The sequence below is a fragment of the Mesoplodon bidens genome, assembly GCF_964165515.1.
Source record: "Mesoplodon bidens genome assembly, chromosome: 4".
Lineage (NCBI taxonomy): Eukaryota > Metazoa > Chordata > Mammalia > Artiodactyla > Ziphiidae > Mesoplodon > Mesoplodon bidens.
The window spans coordinates 77,718,557-77,739,296 of record NC_138160.1 but is presented as its reverse complement, the minus strand read 5'-3'; the positions used below and the strand labels follow the sequence as shown (position 1 = coordinate 77,739,296).

Genomic DNA, 20,740 nt, shown 5'->3' with positions numbered 1-20,740 from the left:
ATAGGGAGGGTAGGAGGGAGACGCAAGAGGGAAGGGAAATGGGGATATATGTATACGCATAGCTGATTCACTTTGTTATACAGCAGAAACTAACACACCATTGTAAAGCAATTATACTCCAATAAAGATGTTTAAAAAAAAATGCAGGTTGCTTTTAAAGCCTGGCACAAATAGATACTGAAGGATTGTGTTGTGTGATGTTAGTGATAAAATCATATGCAAGATAACACTGATTTAGATAGAAGGTATTTGGATTTAAAAGTGAAAAAAATGTATGGACAGGAATTGACATTCTTAAAGCTGGTAGTTCAGAACAAGATACTTTTATATCTAGGGGAATGAGAATGTTAAAAATTGTTAACATTTAAAAACCTAAGTTTTTCGACTCCAGACTTCACAAAATCTACAGTGTATGCTAATGTCATTTACTAGCAATAACGAGTTTCTGTAAAGATCTGGATTTTTCTTGCTCTGATTATTAGTAAAACATTTCACTGCAGCCCCTCATAAGTTTAATATTGGGTTGGCCAAAAAGTGCCTTCAGCTTTTAAGTAAAAATAAAAGACACATTTTTCATTTTCACCAAGAATTTTATTGAACAACGTATTCACCCTTTTGTTCCACTGCCCTCTGCCATTTTTCAGGCGACTTTGTAATTCCATCTTACCAAAACTTTTTATCTTTTTGAGCAAAGAACTGTTCCAGGTGCCTTTTACAGTCTTGCAGGGAATTAAATTTTTTCCATTAAGAGAATTTTGTAAAGACTGAAATAAATGGAAATCCAAAGGTGCAATGTCTGGTGAATACAGCAGTGAATCAGAACTTCCCAGCCAAGCTGTAACAGTTTTTGCCTGGTCATCAAAGAAACATACGGTCTTACATTATCCTGATGGAAGATTATGTGTTTTCTGTTGACTTATTCTGGATGCTTTTCGTCAAGTGCTGCTTTCAGTTGGTCTAATTGGATGCAGTACTTGTTGGAATTAATGGTTTGGTTTTCCGTAAGGAGCTCATAATAGAGGACTCCCTTCCAATCCCACCATTTACACAACATCACCTTCTTTGGATGAAGACCTGCCTTTGGTGTGATTGGTGGTGGTTCATTTCACTTGCCCCACAGTCTCTTCCATTCCACATTATTGTACAATATCCATTTTTCATTACCCGTCACAATTTATTTTAAAAACAGAACGTTTTCATTGCATTTCAGTAGAGAATCACATGCAGAAATATGATCAGGAAGGTTTTTTCTCTTAACTTATGTGGAACCCAAACATCAAAGCGGTGAACTTAACCAAGCTGGTGCAAATGATTTTCGATGCTCTGGATATTTTGAGTATGTCAGCTATCCCCCGTGTGGTATAACATTGATTGTTCTCAATTAATGTCTCTATTTGATTGCTATCAACTTCAACTGGTCTACCCGACCATGGAGCACTGTCCAGCGAGAAATCTCTAGCACAAAATTTTGCAGACCAATTTTGACATGGTTGATCAGTCACAGCACCTTCTCCATACACTGCACAAATCTTTTTTTGCGTTTCAATTGCCTTTTTACCTTTCTTGAAAAAATAGAGCATAATATGCCAAAAATGTTGCTTTTTTCCTTCCATCTTCAATAATAAACTGGCTACACAAAAATTCACCAGTTTTGATAAGCTTTTTTCTAAATGCACGCTGGTATGACAGCTGTCACGTACAATCTAACAAAATTGTTTCGAATGAAGTTAAAGGCAACTAAGTGCTACTAGAGCCATCTTACGGAAAAAAACCGAATGAACCTTTTGGCCAACCCAATACTTATGGCTTCCTTCCAGCAAACCCCTTCCTCCCAGACCACACAGAAATCCCTCTACATAACACCATCCATCTTCTATAACTGCTCGAAGAACAATTATCATGTTGACTTATCTTGGAGTATTATTTTATAAAGTCTCTGTTATTTTTCAGAAACAATTTTAAATATGAAAAACATAAAATTGACATTACTTACATTGGTATAGTACTTTCTGATAAAGCATTTTCACATATATTACATAATTTGTTTCCCACAGCCTACTTGTGAAATAGACAGGTATTACCATTTCCATTTTATTGATAATAGACTAAAATAAAAGAGAATACCTGACCTGCCCAAGGTCCTATGATGATCACATAGCAGAAATGGAACGAAAAACACTTCTTCAGGCTCCTGGTCCAGACCATATTTTACTCTACCATACTGTCTCTTTGGAGAGAAAATATGTATCAGTTAGCATTTGCTGCATAACAAACCACTCCATTAGTAGCGCAAAGCAACTACCATTTATTTAGTAATGATTCTGTAGGTGAACAAGTTGGATCAGGCTCAGCTGGGTGTTTCTTTTGTTCTCAGCTGGGCTCACTTATGCATCTCTGGTCAGCTTCTGGCCAGTTAGGCAACTTTGCTTCTGGATGCTGTCTGGCTTCCAACTGGGGCAATGGAGACAGCTGTATCACATGTTTCTTATCATTCAGCAGACTAGCCTGTGCTTGTTGACATACGCTCAGAGTTTGAAGAGTGAAGAGGGAAAAACCCAATGAGCAAGTGCTTTTTAAGCCTCTGTGTTCAGCATTTTTACAACTCTTCCCTCGGCCAAAACAATTCCTATGTCTAATCTCAGTGTCATCGTGGAAGAATATTTCAAAAGGCCTGGATACATGGAGATATGAACAAATTGGGGTCATGACTGCATGTAATCACTATAAGCTAAATATAAAAATGCTGAAAATGGTACTCGCTTTATCATTTCTTCCTATTGTAGTTGACGTAGCTTTTTAAACGTAGCTCTAATGCTTGAATCCACCCTATGGATTCTAGAGTGGAATAGGGTAAGTGATGAGCTACAAGAAGGGCCAAAAAAATTATATATAGTATGAGCCAATATATTCCTGCTTATAATAATACCTAATGTTTATTGAGCATCTTACAGGTGGCAAGCACTAGGCTAATTCCATCTCAAATCTGTAAATAGTATAGTTTTAACTTTCAGATTATAAAATTAAGAGTAATTTAGTAATACATCACATAGATAGTGACTAGTAAGCTTGGATAAAAACATGGGCCTGATTCAAACTCCCATGCTCTTTCTAGTGCATCACAGTGAAGCAGCTTTTTTAGGGATCCCATGGTTGTGGCTAACAGTCCAAGGCAGATTGACAAAGAGCTTCTACCATCCAGGATAATGTGTTAAACTCACAATATCCTTTTTCTAATGAAGAAGGTTGTGTGTACTTCTAATGTCCCATGAAGATTTTCTGATACAGAGTTTTAGTAGTAAATCACAACCATCTAGTAATTTGCAAAAAGGAAACCACCAAATTCTTGGAATAATTTTAGTTTCTAATGAACAAGGCTAAATAATGTAGGGCTAGATGTTTTGTTTGGAATGGGGTCATGGATTTTATGAAAGTAAAATATAATAGTCCAAGTTTCCTTATTAAAAGTGTTGAGGGGAGTGGAGGAAAAGGCAAGGAGAATGTGACAGAGAGAGAGAGAGAGGAAAAATAAGGAAAGGATGTCATAGTGATGAAGTCAAAGGAAATTAAACACTGTACAAATGCGCAGGAGTCCTTATTACCTAGTTTAACCTGGAGAAATTCTAGAATCATCAGATCCTCTCTCCATGTCCCATGCAGACAAAAAGGTTTCTGGATATATGGGTCGCAAAAAATCCTAGGCATTTTTGGGTTTATACATTTTTTAATTGCTTTTTTGGTCCTATTTTAGCCCACTGTATCTCTGTTTTTCAAACCCCAAACTTATGAAAAGTGTGGTCAGGACCAAGGACAGATCCTGCATTGTCTTAGCATTCCTGGAGTTTTTCTGAGCTTCCTTCTTTCTCCTGCTGTCCTGGTGAAACACTGAAGACCCATCCAGGAGTGTTTTGGTATTTTGTAGGAAAAAGTAAAGGATCCCATCTTCATGCAAGTGGGCTCCAGGGAGAAAAGAAGCTTCAGTGTGGAGAGAATAAGCTAAAAGACCCCTTTCTTCCTCTGAGGGCTCTTTGTTAGAGGATCATCGCCATTGACAAGTATTAGAATCATCACTAGTACTATAGAGAATAATTGCTTTTTTCTTAGTGATTCTTAGCAATATGAGTCCAGAGACCATGTCTTATCCTAATTTTGAACACCCAGTATTGCATAGCACATAGGTGTTTAATAAATACCTTTTATTGTTCATCTCTTTTTCTTTTTTTAAATTGAAGTATAATTGACATATAACACTATATTAGTATCAGGTGTTCAACGTAATGACTCAATATTTGTGTACATTGTGAAGTGATCACCTGCAATAAATCTAATTACCACCCCTCACCGTACAGTTACAAGTATTTTTTTTCTCATGATGAGGACTTTTCAGATTTATTCCTTTAGCAACTTTCAAATATGCAATACAGTATTATTGACTGTAGTCATCATGCTGTACACAATATTCCTATGACTTGTTATTTTATAATTGGGAGTTTGTACCTTTTGACCCCCTTACCCCATTTCACCTACCTCCCTCACCTCTGGCAACCACTAATCTGTTTTTTTAATTATTTGTTTGTTTCATTTTTAGATGCCACATGTATGTGAGATCATATGGTGTCTTTCTCTGACTTATTTCACTTAGCATAATTCACTTAGCATAATGCCCTCTATGTCCATCTTGGTTATTGCAAATGGCAAGATTCCATTCTTTTTATGGCTGAGTAGTATTCCACTGTATATATATCATAACTTCTTTATCCATTCATCCATTGATGGACACTTAGGTTGTTCCCATATCTTGGCTATTGTAAATAATGCTGCAGTGAACATGAGGGTGCATATATCTTTTGAATTAGTATTTTCATTTTCTTCAGATAAATACCCAGAAGTGAATTGCTAGATCATATGGTAGATCTGTTTTTAATTTCTTGAGGAGCCTCCATACCGCTTTCCATAGTGGCTGTACCAATCTGCATTCCCACTAAGAGTGCACGAGGGATCCCTTTTTTCCACATTCTCACCAACACTTGCTATTTCTTGACTTTTTGATAATAGCCATTCTAACAGGTGTGAGGTGATATCTCAGTGTGGTTTTGATTTGCATTTCCCTGATGATTAAGTGATTAGCATCTTTTTATGTGCCTGTTGGCCAACTTCTTTGGAAAAAATGTGCCTTCAGATCCTCTGCCCATTTTTAAATCAGTTTGCTTGGGGTTTTTGGCTATTGAGTTGTATGAGTTTTTATATATTTTGGATATTAACCCCTTATCAGATGTATAATTTGCAAATATTTTCTCCCATTCAGTAGATTGGCTTTTCATTTTGTTGATGATTTCCTTTGCTGTGCATAAGCTTTTTAGTTTGTTGAAGTCCTACTTGTTTATTTTGGCTTTTGTTGCTTTTGTTTTGGTAGTCAGATCCAAAAAATCATAGCCAAGATCAATGTCAAGGAGCTTATTGCCTATGTTTTCTTCTAGGATTTTTATGGTTATAGATCTTACATTCAAGTCTTTAATCCATTTTGAGTTAATTTTTGTGTATGGTGTAAAACAGCCTAGTTTTATTCTTTTGCATGTGGCTGTCCAGTTTTACCAACACCATTTATTGAAGAAACTTCCCTTTCCCACAAGAAGAGAAAATTACAGGCCAGTATCCCTGATGAACACAGATGAAAGAATTCTCAACAAAATATTAGCAAACTGAATTCAACAATACATTAAGAGGATCGTATACTATCATTAAGTGGGATTTATTCCAGGGATGCAAGGATGCTTCAGTATCCATAAATCAATCAACGGGATATACAACATTAATAAAATGAAGGATAAAAATCATATGATCATCTCAGTAAATGCAGAAAAAAGCATTTGACAAAATTCAACATTCATTTATGATTAAAAAAATTCTCAACAAAATGAGTATAGATGTAGCATACCTCAATATAACCAGGGCCATATATGATAAGTACACAGCTAACATCGTACTCAATAGTGAAAAGCTGAAAGCTTTTCCTCTAAGGTCAGGAACAAGACAAGGATGCCCACTTTGCGACTTTTATTTTACATAGTGTTGCAAGTCCTAGTCAGAGTAATTAAGCAAGAAAAAGAAAGAAAAGTCATCCAAACTGGAAAGGAAAAAGTAAGACTGTCACTATTTGTGGATGACATGGTTTTGTATATAGAAAACCCTAAAAACTCCACCAAAAAACTATTAGAACTAATAAATGAATTCAATAAAGTTGCAGGATACAAAGTCAATATACAAAAATCTATTGCATTTCTATACACTAACAATGTACTATCAGAAAGAGAAATTAAGAAAACAATCCCATTTACAGTTGCATCAAAAAGAATAAAATACTTAGTAATAAATTTAACCAAGAAAATGAAATACTTATACACTAAAAACTACACGACAGTGATGAAAGAAATTGAAACGTATTCCTTGCTCATAGATTGAAAGAATTAGTATCATTAAAATGTCCATATTACCCACAGCCATGTACAGATTCAATGCAATCCCTATCAAAATTCCAACAATATTTTTCCCAGCAATAAGCAATACTAAAATTTGTATGAAACCACAAAAGACACCAATAGCCAAAGCAATCTTGAGAAAGAAGAGCAAAGCTGGAGGCATCATGCTCCCTGATTTCAAACTAAACTACAAAGCTGTAGTAACCAAAACAGTATGGTATTGGCATAAAAACAGACACCTAGATTAATGGAACAGATTAGCGAGCCCATAAATAGGCTCATGCACATATGGTCAATTAATTTACAACAAAGTAGGCAAGAAATATCATGCTGTTTCTTTTTTTGACCTTTTGAAATCTTCAATTAAATTTTGAGAAGAAAAATAAATGCTTTTATATTTAGAGTTTATTCAAAGTTCTCTTGTTTGTTTTTTAAAGATATTTTCAAGAGCAAGGGCTCTTTACTTAGTTATCCAAATATTAGATTCTTAAAGAGCACATAATGGGGAAGGAGACTATTTTTCCACTACGAGAATTCATAAAGCTAATGCAATTTCTGTCTTTGTCTCTCTCTTCTATATCTTTTCCCATCCTGTGTTCCGGTGTTCATGTTGTTAGGGCATATTAAGACCATATGTATTCATAAGAAGTGTTCTGTCACTCCTGAGTGCTATATTTTAAGAAAGCTATTGATATATTGATTTGGATGTGGTAAGAGGGTGTCCACAATGGAGAAGTGTCCAGAAACCATACCTTGTAACTGGTACTGTAAGCAACTAGTGATGTTGAACCTAGAGAAGAAAAAGACATGATAGGTGGATTGATAACTTGCAGAATTATCATATGAAAAGTTTATTTGGTGCAATACCTGGCCTACAACTAACACCAATACATAAAGGAACAAGAAATTCACTCTGGGTAACACCAGGACTCTTAACACCAATGAGTGGCCATTACAAGGAGGAATATATTTGCTCAATAGGTTAAAAATTGTTACAATTGATGATATTTAGCAATGGAATAATCTGAGTCCCATCCATGAGACCAGAATACACTGAGTCAAGTGAATATCCTTGGAAAAGGCAACTATATAGGAAGGTCTAAGAGGAAAGACGGTTCATGACTGCATAGCCAGAATGGAAAGACAATTTTTCTAAAAGTACTAAGTTACTTCTTCTACCTTATGTGCCTCAGGGAGAAATTCATTAGTGCTATCACAGGTTGTAATTCTGAATACATTTTCCAGATGTCACTTGGTTTTAAATAGTGGCTCTATAGGACTTTTACTAATGCAAATAATTAAGTAGACTTATGTTAAATGACTTGGGAACCCAGTATCCATTTATTCATTAATTCAGCAAACATACATTTATTGAGCACCTACTATGCCCCAAGCACCATTTTATGCTCTGGGGATAGAACAGTGAGCTAAAAGAAAAAAAAAAATCCCTTCTTTTAAAGAGCTTATATTTTAGTGATTGTCAAAATTTTACAAATAAATATGTAAAGAATTAATATGGATTCTAGCAAAAAATAATTTTGTCTTTTATATATGTTGATGTCTATCAAATTTGCCTTAAATCACTTCCTGAATAAAAAATCATATTTTTTAAATACTTTAATAGAATAATCATAGCCATCAGTTATAATTTGTATCATCTTTAAATATTTTGCATATATTTCAAAAATTAAACAGAAATGTTTTCCTTTTCTAGAAATCTTTATACTTTTCTGGTGAAAGAGAAGATATGGCTCATGTTCCACGCATTAACATATTTGAGATTTTTCTTATTCAGGAACTTTAATCTATGGTTACCATGTAATTCTGTACAAAATTCATTTCTTGGGTTACTAAACCATTATTTATGCTTTTTGGTGTCCATGTGGGTTATGAATATCAAAGAATTCAGTAAAATATACAGTCTTCAAAATTTAATATCACATTAAAAAAATCCCTGATGGTACAGTAACATCATGAAGTCATTTTAAATATTAGAGAAAGGATGTTAGAGGGGATCAGATCTACAGACCTATGTTGAGAAATGAAAACACTGAGGGAGAGTGATTTTCTAAGGCCCAGAACCAGTCTTCTGGCCCGTGGGCCAGGGGTCCCTCTACCACTCCATACAGGTTCATTTTCTCTGCAATTTGAATAGGCTGTGAGCTTGGCTGAGGTTTGTTAAGAAGACTGCAAACAGCCCATGCTGCTGTGCCTGATGTGAGTGTTCTTAGGGCACTGCTCCTAACCCTTCTGATCTGTCAAAGGCAGGATGTTTGCATGACCCCAACCAGCTGGCTCAAATTCCCAATTATACTTTGGTTCAGCTAAAGCTTAGCAGGCAGATGACTTTCTGGTTTTCAGTATTAGAATATGTACTACCTGAGGACCTTAGTGAATAAATAGTTAACTTTCTCAATTTTGTAATGTATTGATATCATTTACACAATACTTTTTTTGAGCACTTACTGAGTACCAAGCAGTGTGTTAAATCCTGAACACATTTCAACTATTTAATTGTCACAGCCTCTCAGGTGGATACTCTTATCATCCCCATTTTACAGAAGGGAGGATATATACCATGCCAGAGGTTATAGGACTAGTTAGCACCAAGGGTGGAATCTGGCTCTTAACTACCATCTGACTTAAATTACCTTAATTTGGCAGCAGGGGCCACAGGCCCAGAGAATTTAGATGATCTGTGCAGGGTTATAAGAGTCTGGTGGGGAATGGGGATGAGTCACACTTTATAAGCATTGCTGGTTAGTTTGTGATTCAGACGCTCTTAAAACGGTTCCTTCTGCCAGCCTAGGTGAGTTCTTAAACTTGCATTCCTCATACAATTTTAAAAATCATTTATATACTTAGAGAAGTGCATTTAAATGTTTCCTTTGACAAAGTTACTCCATTTTTTTAATAGCTGTTTGATTTCTATGGCAAGGCTGAATTTTTTACACTTGTTAGTAGCAGTTCTATTATTCATAATGTGAAATCTTGGGAGCTCTCTGGTGTAGACTTGGTGTTTTCATCTGCCTATTATGCTTGTTACATTGTATTATCCAAGTGAGATTTTTAAAAAGTTTCTGATATTAAATGGTGATTCATCCTTTATCATTAAGGCAGATAGGCCAGTTATTTCTGACAATGTAGTGAAGCTCATTTTGCTGCCTTTTTTAAAACTTTATTTTGTCCAACCTAACAATAATTTCACTGGAGGAGAAAAATTAAAATTGCCTCATTGACAATGTAGTGATATCAGTTTTTCCTTCATAGAAATTAAACAAAGTAAAAATCTTAGTGACTTTCCAGGGGTCGGTTGTGCTTTTAGAAAAATGCCTAACAAGTTCTCAAGTTTTTGTTTTCAAGACAAATCTTTCTGTTCTGAAGCATTTAATTGTGTGCTTTTTTGAAGTGCAGTATGGATAAGAGAGTCCATTTAATGAAATTCAGAGTTGACTCATCTTTTTCTTCTTCCTTCTCTCTCCTCCAGCTCTTTCTCTTTGTTGTCTGGAACTTTGAGCTCTACATGATACCAATGGTTTTGTTGTTACTATTGACATGGAACTACTTCTTGATAATATCAGGGAAAGATAACAGGCAACGCGATACAGTAAGTCTCTACTTTCTCATTTGCATGTGTTTTTATTCTTATTCCTAGTCTCTCCATCAAGATCAACATTGAATTCGGTTTTGCAAACCAGAAATTCTGTCTGTAAATACTCAAGTTTGGAGGAAAGTTTTATCAGTTCAAAACTAACAACTCTTTGGTCCTAACACAATAGAAAGTATTCACCTATTTCTAGCATTACTCATTTTGGTAGGAACTAAAATTGAGAGCACACCAAAGAATGAGTTATGATTTTTAGGTATAAGTCGGTTATTCCAAATGATTATTTCTTTTATGCTCCTTACTTGTTATTATGTCTTAATGAATCCTGAGTTAACACATAATATCACAAAATTATCTATGGTCAGACCAAACGACTGTATTTTATTTAAGACAGTTCTCTGTGGTCTGTCATTGGAGGGAAGGAAGACTTGATGGTTGTTGGCCTAGAAAAGTGCATAAAGTACCCTAATTCAGTGTTCATTCACTGAACGACAACAAATACCCTTCTCTGTGTCAGGGGTGTATCAGGATACTGGCTCATGGGTCAAGAGCTTTCATTTAACCTAAGGAAAGTTATATTGCACTCACTTGCCCTCTCTGGCATTTTTGAAGGTTTTTAGAATGTGTGAGACAACCTTTTCTCTCTCAAAGAGTTTTAGACTGAGAAGCAGAAGCTAGCCACATTATAATCACGTTTGTTATTCTCCCACCAGTCTTCCTTCCCCTTAGGCTATCTCAGTCACTACACCCCTAGCAAACATACAGCTTGAAAAACTTTCCCATATGTAAATAAATGGGAGGGGAATGTCTTATCCACATAGAACATTTGCAATTTTATAATTCTGTAGACAGCTGTTGAGAATAATTTAAGGGTTTGTCAAACATAAGGATCTCTTTGGTAGCTATTTGTCCTCATCAGATTACACTGATTTTTTTTTTTTTTTTTTTTGCCATTAAGGGCCTCCATTTGATTGATAATCAGGACTTTTGCCAACTATTGTGCCCATAATGATGCAGGAAACAGAGTTATTTGATCATAAGTTTAGTAGTATTATATAATACTTTGTTATAATAGCATCATAATGATTGCACAGACATACCTATGACATAAAAGAATTTTCTTTTTAAATAACTCAAGCAAAATATACTTTAAATGGTTACACAAGCAAAACAGACTTCTTCAAAATAATTTTCTTTATCATCAAAATAAAAGAAAAATCCAGATGCACAACCACCAAGTACCATGGCAAGGTTGCCAACAACACACCACGTTTATTTCCCTATGTTATTTGATATATTTCTGTCTCTCTCATGAGATTATAAATCTGAGGTAGGGAACTGTTCATCTTTGTACTTGCCACTGTCTCTAGCGCGTGTTTTGCAAATTAGAGGTGTTCAAACATGTTTTTGTAAAGTTTATCAAACCAAACATGAGATTGCTATTAGAGATTTTAATGGTTAAGCAGCATCAACAGACAAGGCGTTGTTATTATTCTTGGCAAGGATTTATGGATATATATTTAACTTGCACACTGAGAGACAAGCCCCAAATGCCGTAAGGCTTGGTGTCATGGGGACTAATAGGCACTTTTGTCAATTAATCCAGGATGTTTTCTTTAAGAAGATAGGACTCTCTGAGACAAGTCCTTTTTGTCCCATTTATTTCCAGGAGGTTGTTGAGAGAGAATAAAATCTACTTTTTAAAAAAATTTAATTAATTTATTTTTTATACAGCAGGTTCTTATTAGTTATCTATTTTATACATATTAGTGTATATATGTCAATCCCAATCTCCCAATTCATCCCACGAAAATCTACTTTTCATTCAGTTGCCTTGAGACAAATCTGCAAATAAGAATGTTTGCAAAAAAAGTGGTAATTTAGTTTCAGCTTCTTAATCCTATGAGGGGGCTTATCTTCAATATTTAGTCATTGGTTTGAGTATTCTTAGTAAAAAATTCTGAAACTATAGACTTTGCTTGTTATTTTCTTCAGAATATACCTGCCTTGGCTGGAAAGGTCCACTTTTAGAGGAAAAGTAATAATATATTATGTATCCCCTTGTACTTAAAATTCTCTGAGAATTTATATAAGCCTATTGAAAAGTTAACATATTATGTAAATTTTTCTACTGCCCTTTTTCCCCCAAAATATAACTCTGGTATAGTACTTACAAATCCTTCCTGTGGGCATATCTCTGACTGAATCCCCCTTTTAGCCATGGACAATATTTTATTCCCCAACACAGGCCACTGTGAAACATGCTACAGTCTAACTTTCATGGAATGCCAAGTACACCCCATAACTCCCAGTGATTGCCTTTTATTTGCCCAAAACACACATATCCACATATTCTGTTCTTTCCAGGCACCAGAGCAGCAATCACAACGCTTCATTCAGCTTCTCATTCACTGGCTCAGCTGAGACCTTACGTAACTCTTAAATCCAATTTGTCTAATTATGTGTTTTCTGCCATACCCAGCTGTGCATTTGAAATGGTTGCTCCTTTTGAAAAGAAACCTGGGTTATACTTTGCTGGTTATAGATTGCACACACACACACACACACACACATATATTCACAAGCACATATATGTAAATTAAGAGAAGTGTTTAGAGGGGTTGCTATGCTGTGCCTAACTACTTATCTACTGCGTAGTGGATAGCCCTGGAAGAATGGTACTTTGCCCTAAGTCCTTATTGGTATCCCCAAAACAATGCAGAATTTTTCAGCATGTGTAAAAACTTTAGGGAATCTCTGAAGTGCATTAATCACACCATTGGCTGATTCCAAATCAGGAAACTTTCTGTTTCAGGAAAAACGGGGTGTGGGAGGGCGGTGGATATTCTGTCGCACACAAAAAATCATCTGTACATTATTCAGCTGAGAAAATTCAATTAGGATGAAAATTATAAAAGAAAAACAAATCAAAACAAACTTCAGGTTTGTGTAGCAAAAGAGAAAAGAAAATAATATTTCCATGACATAAGAAGTTGTAAGAGAAAAGGAAATAAATACTGTAAAAGATAAAAAGTACATAGTTGGGTAAAAATTCTGTCTTCAAAATATTGGTGGATAGTTGAGATTAATACTAAAATAGGAAAGGACTTCTTTGTCTGTTTATTGTTTATTAAGGAGACCATTTCCTTTTTGGAGACTTAAAGATCACAGGAACTGAAACCCCCTACCTTTTCCCCACCATGGTGCCTGTTCTAGTTTAATGAAAAAAATGAGATGTAATCCTTGCCAAGTAAGTTTTGCTGCATATAATGAGCTGAACCCGTTGAGGACAGGATAAGGAAACAGCCGTTCCTGAGTCTAATGCTGTAGACTTAGAGATGCACATGAGAAAGAGGTGTGGTTAGCAATGGTATTTCACCTCTGCTGTTTCTCAGTCAGACTTGTTAAAAATAAGCAATTCTAGATCTAAATCTATCTCTACTTGGACCATGACATTAAAATTTATAGCACAAGAATTGTTAGACTTTTCCAGAGAAAACTATTTAATACAAACTTCATTCAGAAATGTCTGTGGCATGAATGTCATACTTCTCTTGGTTTAAGCCGTCACTCCAGAACCAGGGGAAAATCACCCCTGCACTGCCCATTGGGCTTGTACCAACTATCCACATTACAGTTACTAGAAACTGAGATTTTGTAAGAGTAGATGCCAGGAAGTGATCTTTACTTTGGAGTTAAAATTTTTCGAATCCTCATTACACCCTGGGCACTATGTTAAGCACTTTCTTTTATCATGTCATTTAGTTTTCTCCCAGGAGAGAGAAGATGATTGTGTCAGCCCAGCCCATGTGTTGGGGCCTCCTAAATCAGGTTCTCTTCTCTGTGACAAGGAAGGGAACATACGTGGAAGGAGCATGGCTACAAGAGCCCTTCCTTGAGAGAGGGGAAATCAAATCTCAGAGGATGAAAGAAACAGGTTGGCCAAAGAAACCAGAGCTCTATTATACTCTCACTGAGACAGGTATCATCATTACTACTTCACATACAGGGAAACAGGGTAGAGAGGTTAAATAGTTCCAAAGACACACAGTTAGTTAGAAAGTGCCAGAGTGGGTGTTAGGATCTGTCAGCCTTTCTGAAGTTTGCACTCCTTATCACACCACTCAACTACATTTCCTCTTGAGGCTATATTTTGGTCCATCCCAGGTCTCCCTGGGTACCTTTTGAGCACATTTCTCCTTAAAGCTTCAGAATGGTCAGTAGTACTAACTCTATCTTGAAGCAAACAGATTGTTGGAAAACCCTCATATTCCCCACTCCACCCCCATGTCCTCCTCACCTCTCATTCAGGAAAATGGAGCAACTTGAATGTATCAGGTATCCTGCTAAGCCTTTTAGAGACATGGTCTCCTTTAATTCTTCATAATAATTTTTTTAAATTATTATTTGTAACATCTTTATTGGAATATAATTGCTTTACAATGGTGTGTTAGTTTCTGCTTTACTTCATAATAATTATATCAAGTAAATGATTCTAAATGGTTTTATCCTCATTTTACAAAAGAGGAAATTCAGAGTCAAAGAGAATGATGAATAACAAACTCCATAGAGCAAGTGGGGCACAAACCCAGCTCTGCCCTATTATGAAGCCTCAGGGTATTTTTGTGGTACACATTTGGGCATGCCTTTACCAAGGCATCCACTTTGTAAGTGTTTGGAGCCTTACCTGGAATCCCAGGTATCCCCAGATTCCTTCCTGTGAGGTACCTGGTGACCTCTCAAGAATGGGTACTGATCACCTGTTTGATCCCAGGTGACCCCATTCATTTCAAAAAACATTCATGACCAGGAGGACTACCTTCCATCCACCCAGGTGAGCATGGAAGAGTAAATCAAAGCTAAAATCCTTCACATTAGTGAAGAAAATCTTTGAATATCTTTGACATTCAAAAATTCTTCAAGCAGTGCTTTTTAATTACATTTTAAAAGAGCGTTCATTTTTACTGTCATGCTATGCCTCCCACTTTACAATCTTAGTTGCCTAATCAATGGAGGCATTAAAAGACTGAAGAGTAGGCTAGATCAATGAAATTATTCTCTGACTCATGATCTCACTGTGATATAAATTGAGCCCAAATCTGTCTGCTAAAATACTTTAGGAAATACTGAAATATTTTGTTAGTTCCCTCACATGGCAAAGCCTTCCATGCTTCTTTTCCCCTTTAGAATAGCACTGACTATATTTGTTGTTGTTGGGACTATTCCACTTAGGCCCAGAACATTGATGTCTAGAAATAAAGCTTGTAAGGAGAGAATTTCCTTTGCCACCATAAATGCTGTTGATTGGACAATTTAGGATCATCCACCAAAGAAACATCTGTTTGTTTGACCTGATTTCCTGTAAATCAAACTCATTTATTATTTTCTCAGCCAGTACTCTCAGTTCCAAAGAAGTTGTCCTGGTGGAATATTTGAATAAGTAGACTATTGAATAAGTGAAATATTCCTAACAGGATCTGGAAAGACTGTCCAAACCTGAGCCGAGAGGAGCGGACTCCATACGAAAAGCACTTCTGGTGCGTGGTCAGACTCTTGGCACTTCAATAAGGGCTTTATCGTTCACAGAAAGTAGCATAGATCAGAGCCTCCTGAGTTTGCATCTCAGTACCAAAAAAGACCATGTACTTGCTCTTAACAGAAGCAGCACTGAGTCATACAGCCTGTAAACACATCTAAAAATTGATGATCACTCTTTTCTTTTTCCTGCTTATTTCAACAAATTTTCTCCAATTTTTAAGAAGGTCACCAGCTTGCAAAAATGTGAGGAGGACCATGAAAAGAACCAGACCTTTATTTTTCCAACACAATCACAAGCATAAAGAGGTAGAAACCAACAGCCAATCAGATGTCAGTAGAAAATTTCATCCCTTGTGACCCTCTCAAATCTGTTCAACCACTTAGATGTGCCAGATTATCACTCAGTCTACAGACTGGTGCCCTGTACACTGATGGCCATCACCTCATCAGGCTCTGGACATACCCCAACAGGATTTCCACATTTTTTCCACTCTTCTCAAGTGCCCCACTTCCACCACCATGCTACATTCCCTCTTTCTCAGGTGACCAAGCCCTTCTGCGTTGCAAATTTTCCTCGAGCTCCAACCCCTGAAGCCCTCTGAATTTGTTCCCAGTTTAGGGTTGCCAGATTTAGCAAGGAAAAATACAGATGCCCAGTTAAATTGGGATTTCAGATAAACGACAGGAGATATTTATATAAAAATAATATTCATTATTTATCTAAATTCCAATTTAACTGGATGTCTTGTATTTTTCTGACAACTTTCCCCAAAATCACAGCCTGTATTCTTACCTCAAGACTTGTAGGAAGGTGATATTTCTGAAACAAAATGCTGAATTTTTTCCCTCTGCTACTTTTTTCTTTCCGTAATATCTTTGAGCGTGGCCTAGAAGATTCCTCATGTTTATGCCCCACCCAAACCATATAGCTTCAGCTTTATCTCCCCTGTATTCCAGCAGGATTGTTCATTTGTGTGTTTTTTGGTTTTGAGAATGGAATGTTTAATGAGCAAAAGGTGGAGACAGTGGGCAGAAGGGGGGAGGTACAGAAATGAGCCAGACAGTGCCCTGTTCTCTTTTGTCATCTCTTTCACCCAGAAAGCAACCATTCACCACTTGGGAGAGCAGGAAAACAAAGCTCAGAGAGCTTATGCCACTTGCAAAGGCTCACACAGCACGGTGGGACTGGAACCCACTTCCAACTGGTTCCCAGGCCTGTGTTCTCTGCCTCTCCTCCAATGTACCCACTCCACAGGCCCAGGGTAGGCAAAGACTTGGTCCACATAACACAACAGAAAGCAAAGAAGGAAGCAATGATGCTTCTCTCTTTGAATAGATGGGGAAACTGAGGTCTAGGATAAGGCAGTAACCTCTGCACTGGCAGTGAGTTTGTGTGGGTGGTGCTGTGTGGGACAGACGTGGTGACCCAGGGAAGGGCAGTGCAGGCCTGCTCTTGAACTTAGTGGAGGTGCTCGTGCTGCGCCTGGAAGCCACATGGGCACCAGAACAGATGTGCAGCGGGCCATCTGGCACGATGTGTGGCACTGTGCCAGGACAGGTGGCTGGAGAGCTTGAAGTCTTTACTGCAGGAGCCACACATCGAAGGGGTTGAGGTCAGAAGGCCTGCCCACAAAGAGGTGGGCACACTCCCTTGCGAGGGCCTGGCTCTCCTGTGGCACCTTGCTCTGGGATGAGCTGCACCGTGAACTTGGAGGAGACCCTGTGGGTGTTGATGAGCAGATGGGAGCCTAGGCGTGCGCAGGTCAAGGCCCCGCAGTGGAGGAGGAGGTCAAGTAGTGGTCTTCTGCCATGGGGGAAGGGGAGCTTTGAGGGATGGGGTCTTGACATGGTCTTGACAGAGGACCCAGGGTGGCTGGGACAGCTATGGCGGCAGCAGCAGTATCTGGAGCCGAGTGTATTTGTAATTTTCCAAATAGTCAATACACTCTCTCTATAGCTTTTACTCATTTCTTAAAAAAAAATATGTTTGCAAACGTAAGGTGTAGTTCTTGCTTGTCATATATATTTTATTTTTTACGAAAATTGGATCACATTAAAGGTACTGTTAGCATACCTACTTTGAGCTTCCCTCAAATTACTGGAAAACAACATGATTTTTAATGACTGAATAATTTTCACCATATGAATACTTTATTTTTTCTCAATGAAACACTCATTTTAGAAATGTTTGTTGCCAGTGTTTATGCCATCTCAAAGAATGCTGCCAAGAAACATCCTAAACAAATCTCTGAGCAGGTCGTCGGTAATGTCTTTTGACAAAGTCCTTGAAGGAGAATTTCTGGGTCAGAGTATATGCATTTTGAATATTTTCGGTAGTCAACACTGATTTGCCACCCGTTAAGGTTATAATATTTTATATATATATGCCTGGGTAACCACCAATTATCTTCATCATGTCTCCTGGCGAGCCATCTCTGACTTCCTGCCCATTCTCACCCACCCCTACCCCTACGAACCCATCTCTACCATCATATACTCCAAGAGCTTAAGTGAACCCTCCCCTCTCAGTTCCCATATCCCCCTAGCTGTATTATAATGAAAAGCTCACCGGGGGTCTTCTTCACCTGCCCCAGACTGTTCTAACTGTATCTTCCATCTGTGTATCTAATCCCAGCACAGAACAAGATGTCTCAGATGTAGCAGCACAGTAGTTGCTCAAAAAATGTTTAATGAATGAATACTAAGTATGTTAATCTGATTCTTTTTCCACATCAAAAATTGTCTAATTTTCATTCAACAAAAATGTATTGAAGGTTTGCAGGCACTGTGCTAGCTGTTGTCCAAAGATGATTAAGACCTGGTCCCAGTAAATCTATTATACTTCAATAAAAATAAAAGAAAGGGAGAGAGAGAGAAGAGAAGGAGAGAAAAAAAGACCTGGTCCTTGCCCATGAGAGTTTGTGCTCTAGTGAGGGAAACAAACAACTAAGTGGAATACGTGGGTATAATAGGTGCAGTGATCGAGGTCTACATATGAAATGCAGAGCGTGCGGCCAAAAAACATTTAGATCATCCCAGATACGTGTGCTGTGCTGCATATATAAAGAAAGAGGGTCTACCTATCTGTGGCCACAGCTCTATTCCACCCTTCCGTCTGTCCCTTCACTCAGTAACTCCATGTTTGCCTTTAATACTTCAGTGTATTGTCTATCTTTTTACTCTATTCTCAAACTGCAGCTCAACTTCAAATGGGAAGATGAGTGTTACCTGTACGTGACATGTCAGTTCACATAGAGGAAGATGTAAAAGGAAAACAGTTCTATTTTTAAAAGTCAATATACTAAAGATCCTCCTGTCTAGAAGGCAGACTTCTTTTGCTATAGATCTATTAGGACTCAGGAGAGATACTTAGAATTTAAAGTTAGTGGTAGTTGCTGCAGAGGACACTTATAGTTACTCTCATACTGCAGCCCTCACCATCTTCCTGAATCACTCCCACCTTGCTCAGATTCCCCAAAGATACATATGAGAATGTAACAAGGTAAAGAGATACTCTTCATTCCTATAGAGGACTTCTGCCCTAAACCCAGCTCTTTTTCTACCAAATGAATTGTCTTGGCAGCCTTGAAGGAAACCCGAAGATCTTGCCCCCATAAATGGCTGAATTTCTCTTATTTGAACCCCAGTTGATTCCTGGATCCCCAGGAACTCATTGGAAAACCAACTTCCTAAACTCTCCTCAAAGTCTCCCATGGATCCAAAGTATTCACCATCTCAATGGTTTTCCAAAGTGTCCAACCCAAGCATCTACCCATTTGTCAACCAAATGGTTTTATTATTTCTGTTCCCTTTCCAAAACGTCTGCCTCCACAATTTTGTCATTTCTTTCGTTGAAGAGTGGGACTTAGGTGAGGAGAAAAAGGATATCCACGGTTTGGGTCTCACTTCTCAGGGTGGATGTGTTTTCCCACCTATTTCTAGTGATGTTCTGTTGGTTCTTCCTAAATGATTTTACACCCTCCTCTTGGTAGATAGCCAAAACTCCTTGACACATTATGGTGAGGGAGATAGCATGTAGGACCAACAGAAGCACCTTCTGGCCGACTCATGATCCCAGGACTAGTTTGCATCATGCCCCGGGTGGTGGGGTTGTTTTAGCTGAAGGTTTCATACAGTATTTGTGGAGACTTATTGTCCCTAGTCCAGAAAGGGGACAAGAAATGGCAAGACTTCAATTAACAAACTAAAAATAGAAACCAAGTGATATGTCTTTATCTCCTTGTGGAAAAAGTTTATAAATCAGAACCATTGTTGGGAATCCAATAAACCTGAGAGTTTTGTATTCATTTTTTTTTAGTGTTCCATGAGTTAAATTTATTAAGAGCATGTAATTTTAAAGCCTTTCTATACATGGAACTGGAGTAGTATGTGCATGTAACCAAACTAAAATTTGCCTTCAAGGGCATTTTCTTTCATGTGTTATTGAATTTATTTCATCATTCAAGAAAAAGAAAATAGTCATGATACCATATCACTTATTTTTAAAACAATAACAATATTCTGGTAACATGCTTAAATGAGAGACAGTTCACCCAAACAGAGTTTCCAGATATGTTACACTCCCATGGGCAACAGCAGAAACATGTTAAAAATGAGTGTTGCCACTACCACTTTACAGTTGGTAGAGGTTAAGAGTCCAAACTTTGAAATTACAAAGACCTGGCATTAAATTTCAGACCTTCTACTTGTTAGCTGTATGAATTTGTTCATTTCCCTAAGTCTCAGTTTCCTCACCAGTAAAATGGGGATAATACCTACCTACCTTTGTTGAGGTCTTGTGAGGATTAAAGAGACAGCACACTGTGTTAAGCATATAGTGAGTGCTCAATAAATGATAATTAGGCACCTGATTATGTATAAAACAGGGCAAACCAGTGGGGGTAAAATGGGTGTTTAAACATAGTAGAAGTAACCACCTCTCTTAAACAGTTCACTTATAAGAACTATTGAAGAGAGTGGTTTTCCATGGCCATTAGTCCTTCTTCGATTTGAACTTGTGGACAAAGATAGTAAAATTGCCACACAAAGATTTCCTGTGTCTGTAATCCCCCTGCTATATATATGGAAGTCCCACAAAATGAAAACTACATTTTTATCAACA

General features: G+C 37.3%; 1 protein-coding gene across 22 annotated transcripts in view; it reads left to right on the top strand.

The window, feature by feature from the left end:
* Positions 1–20,740, top strand: part of MCTP1 (multiple C2 and transmembrane domain containing 1) — a gene marked incomplete at its 3' end in the record, with an annotated part of 528,826 nt that overhangs the window by 424,957 nt on the left and 83,129 nt on the right. For 16 of the 22 annotated variants that reach the window (XM_081230423.1, XM_081230441.1, XM_081230442.1 and 13 more), the window contains one exon: positions 9,961–10,080. The exons of the other annotated variants lie outside the window; for them this stretch is intronic. In XM_081230423.1, coding sequence (XP_081086549.1) covers positions 9,961–10,080 — 120 coding nt within the window. The remainder of the gene's footprint in view (positions 1–9,960; positions 10,081–20,740) is intronic. 22 annotated transcript variants of the gene reach the window in all.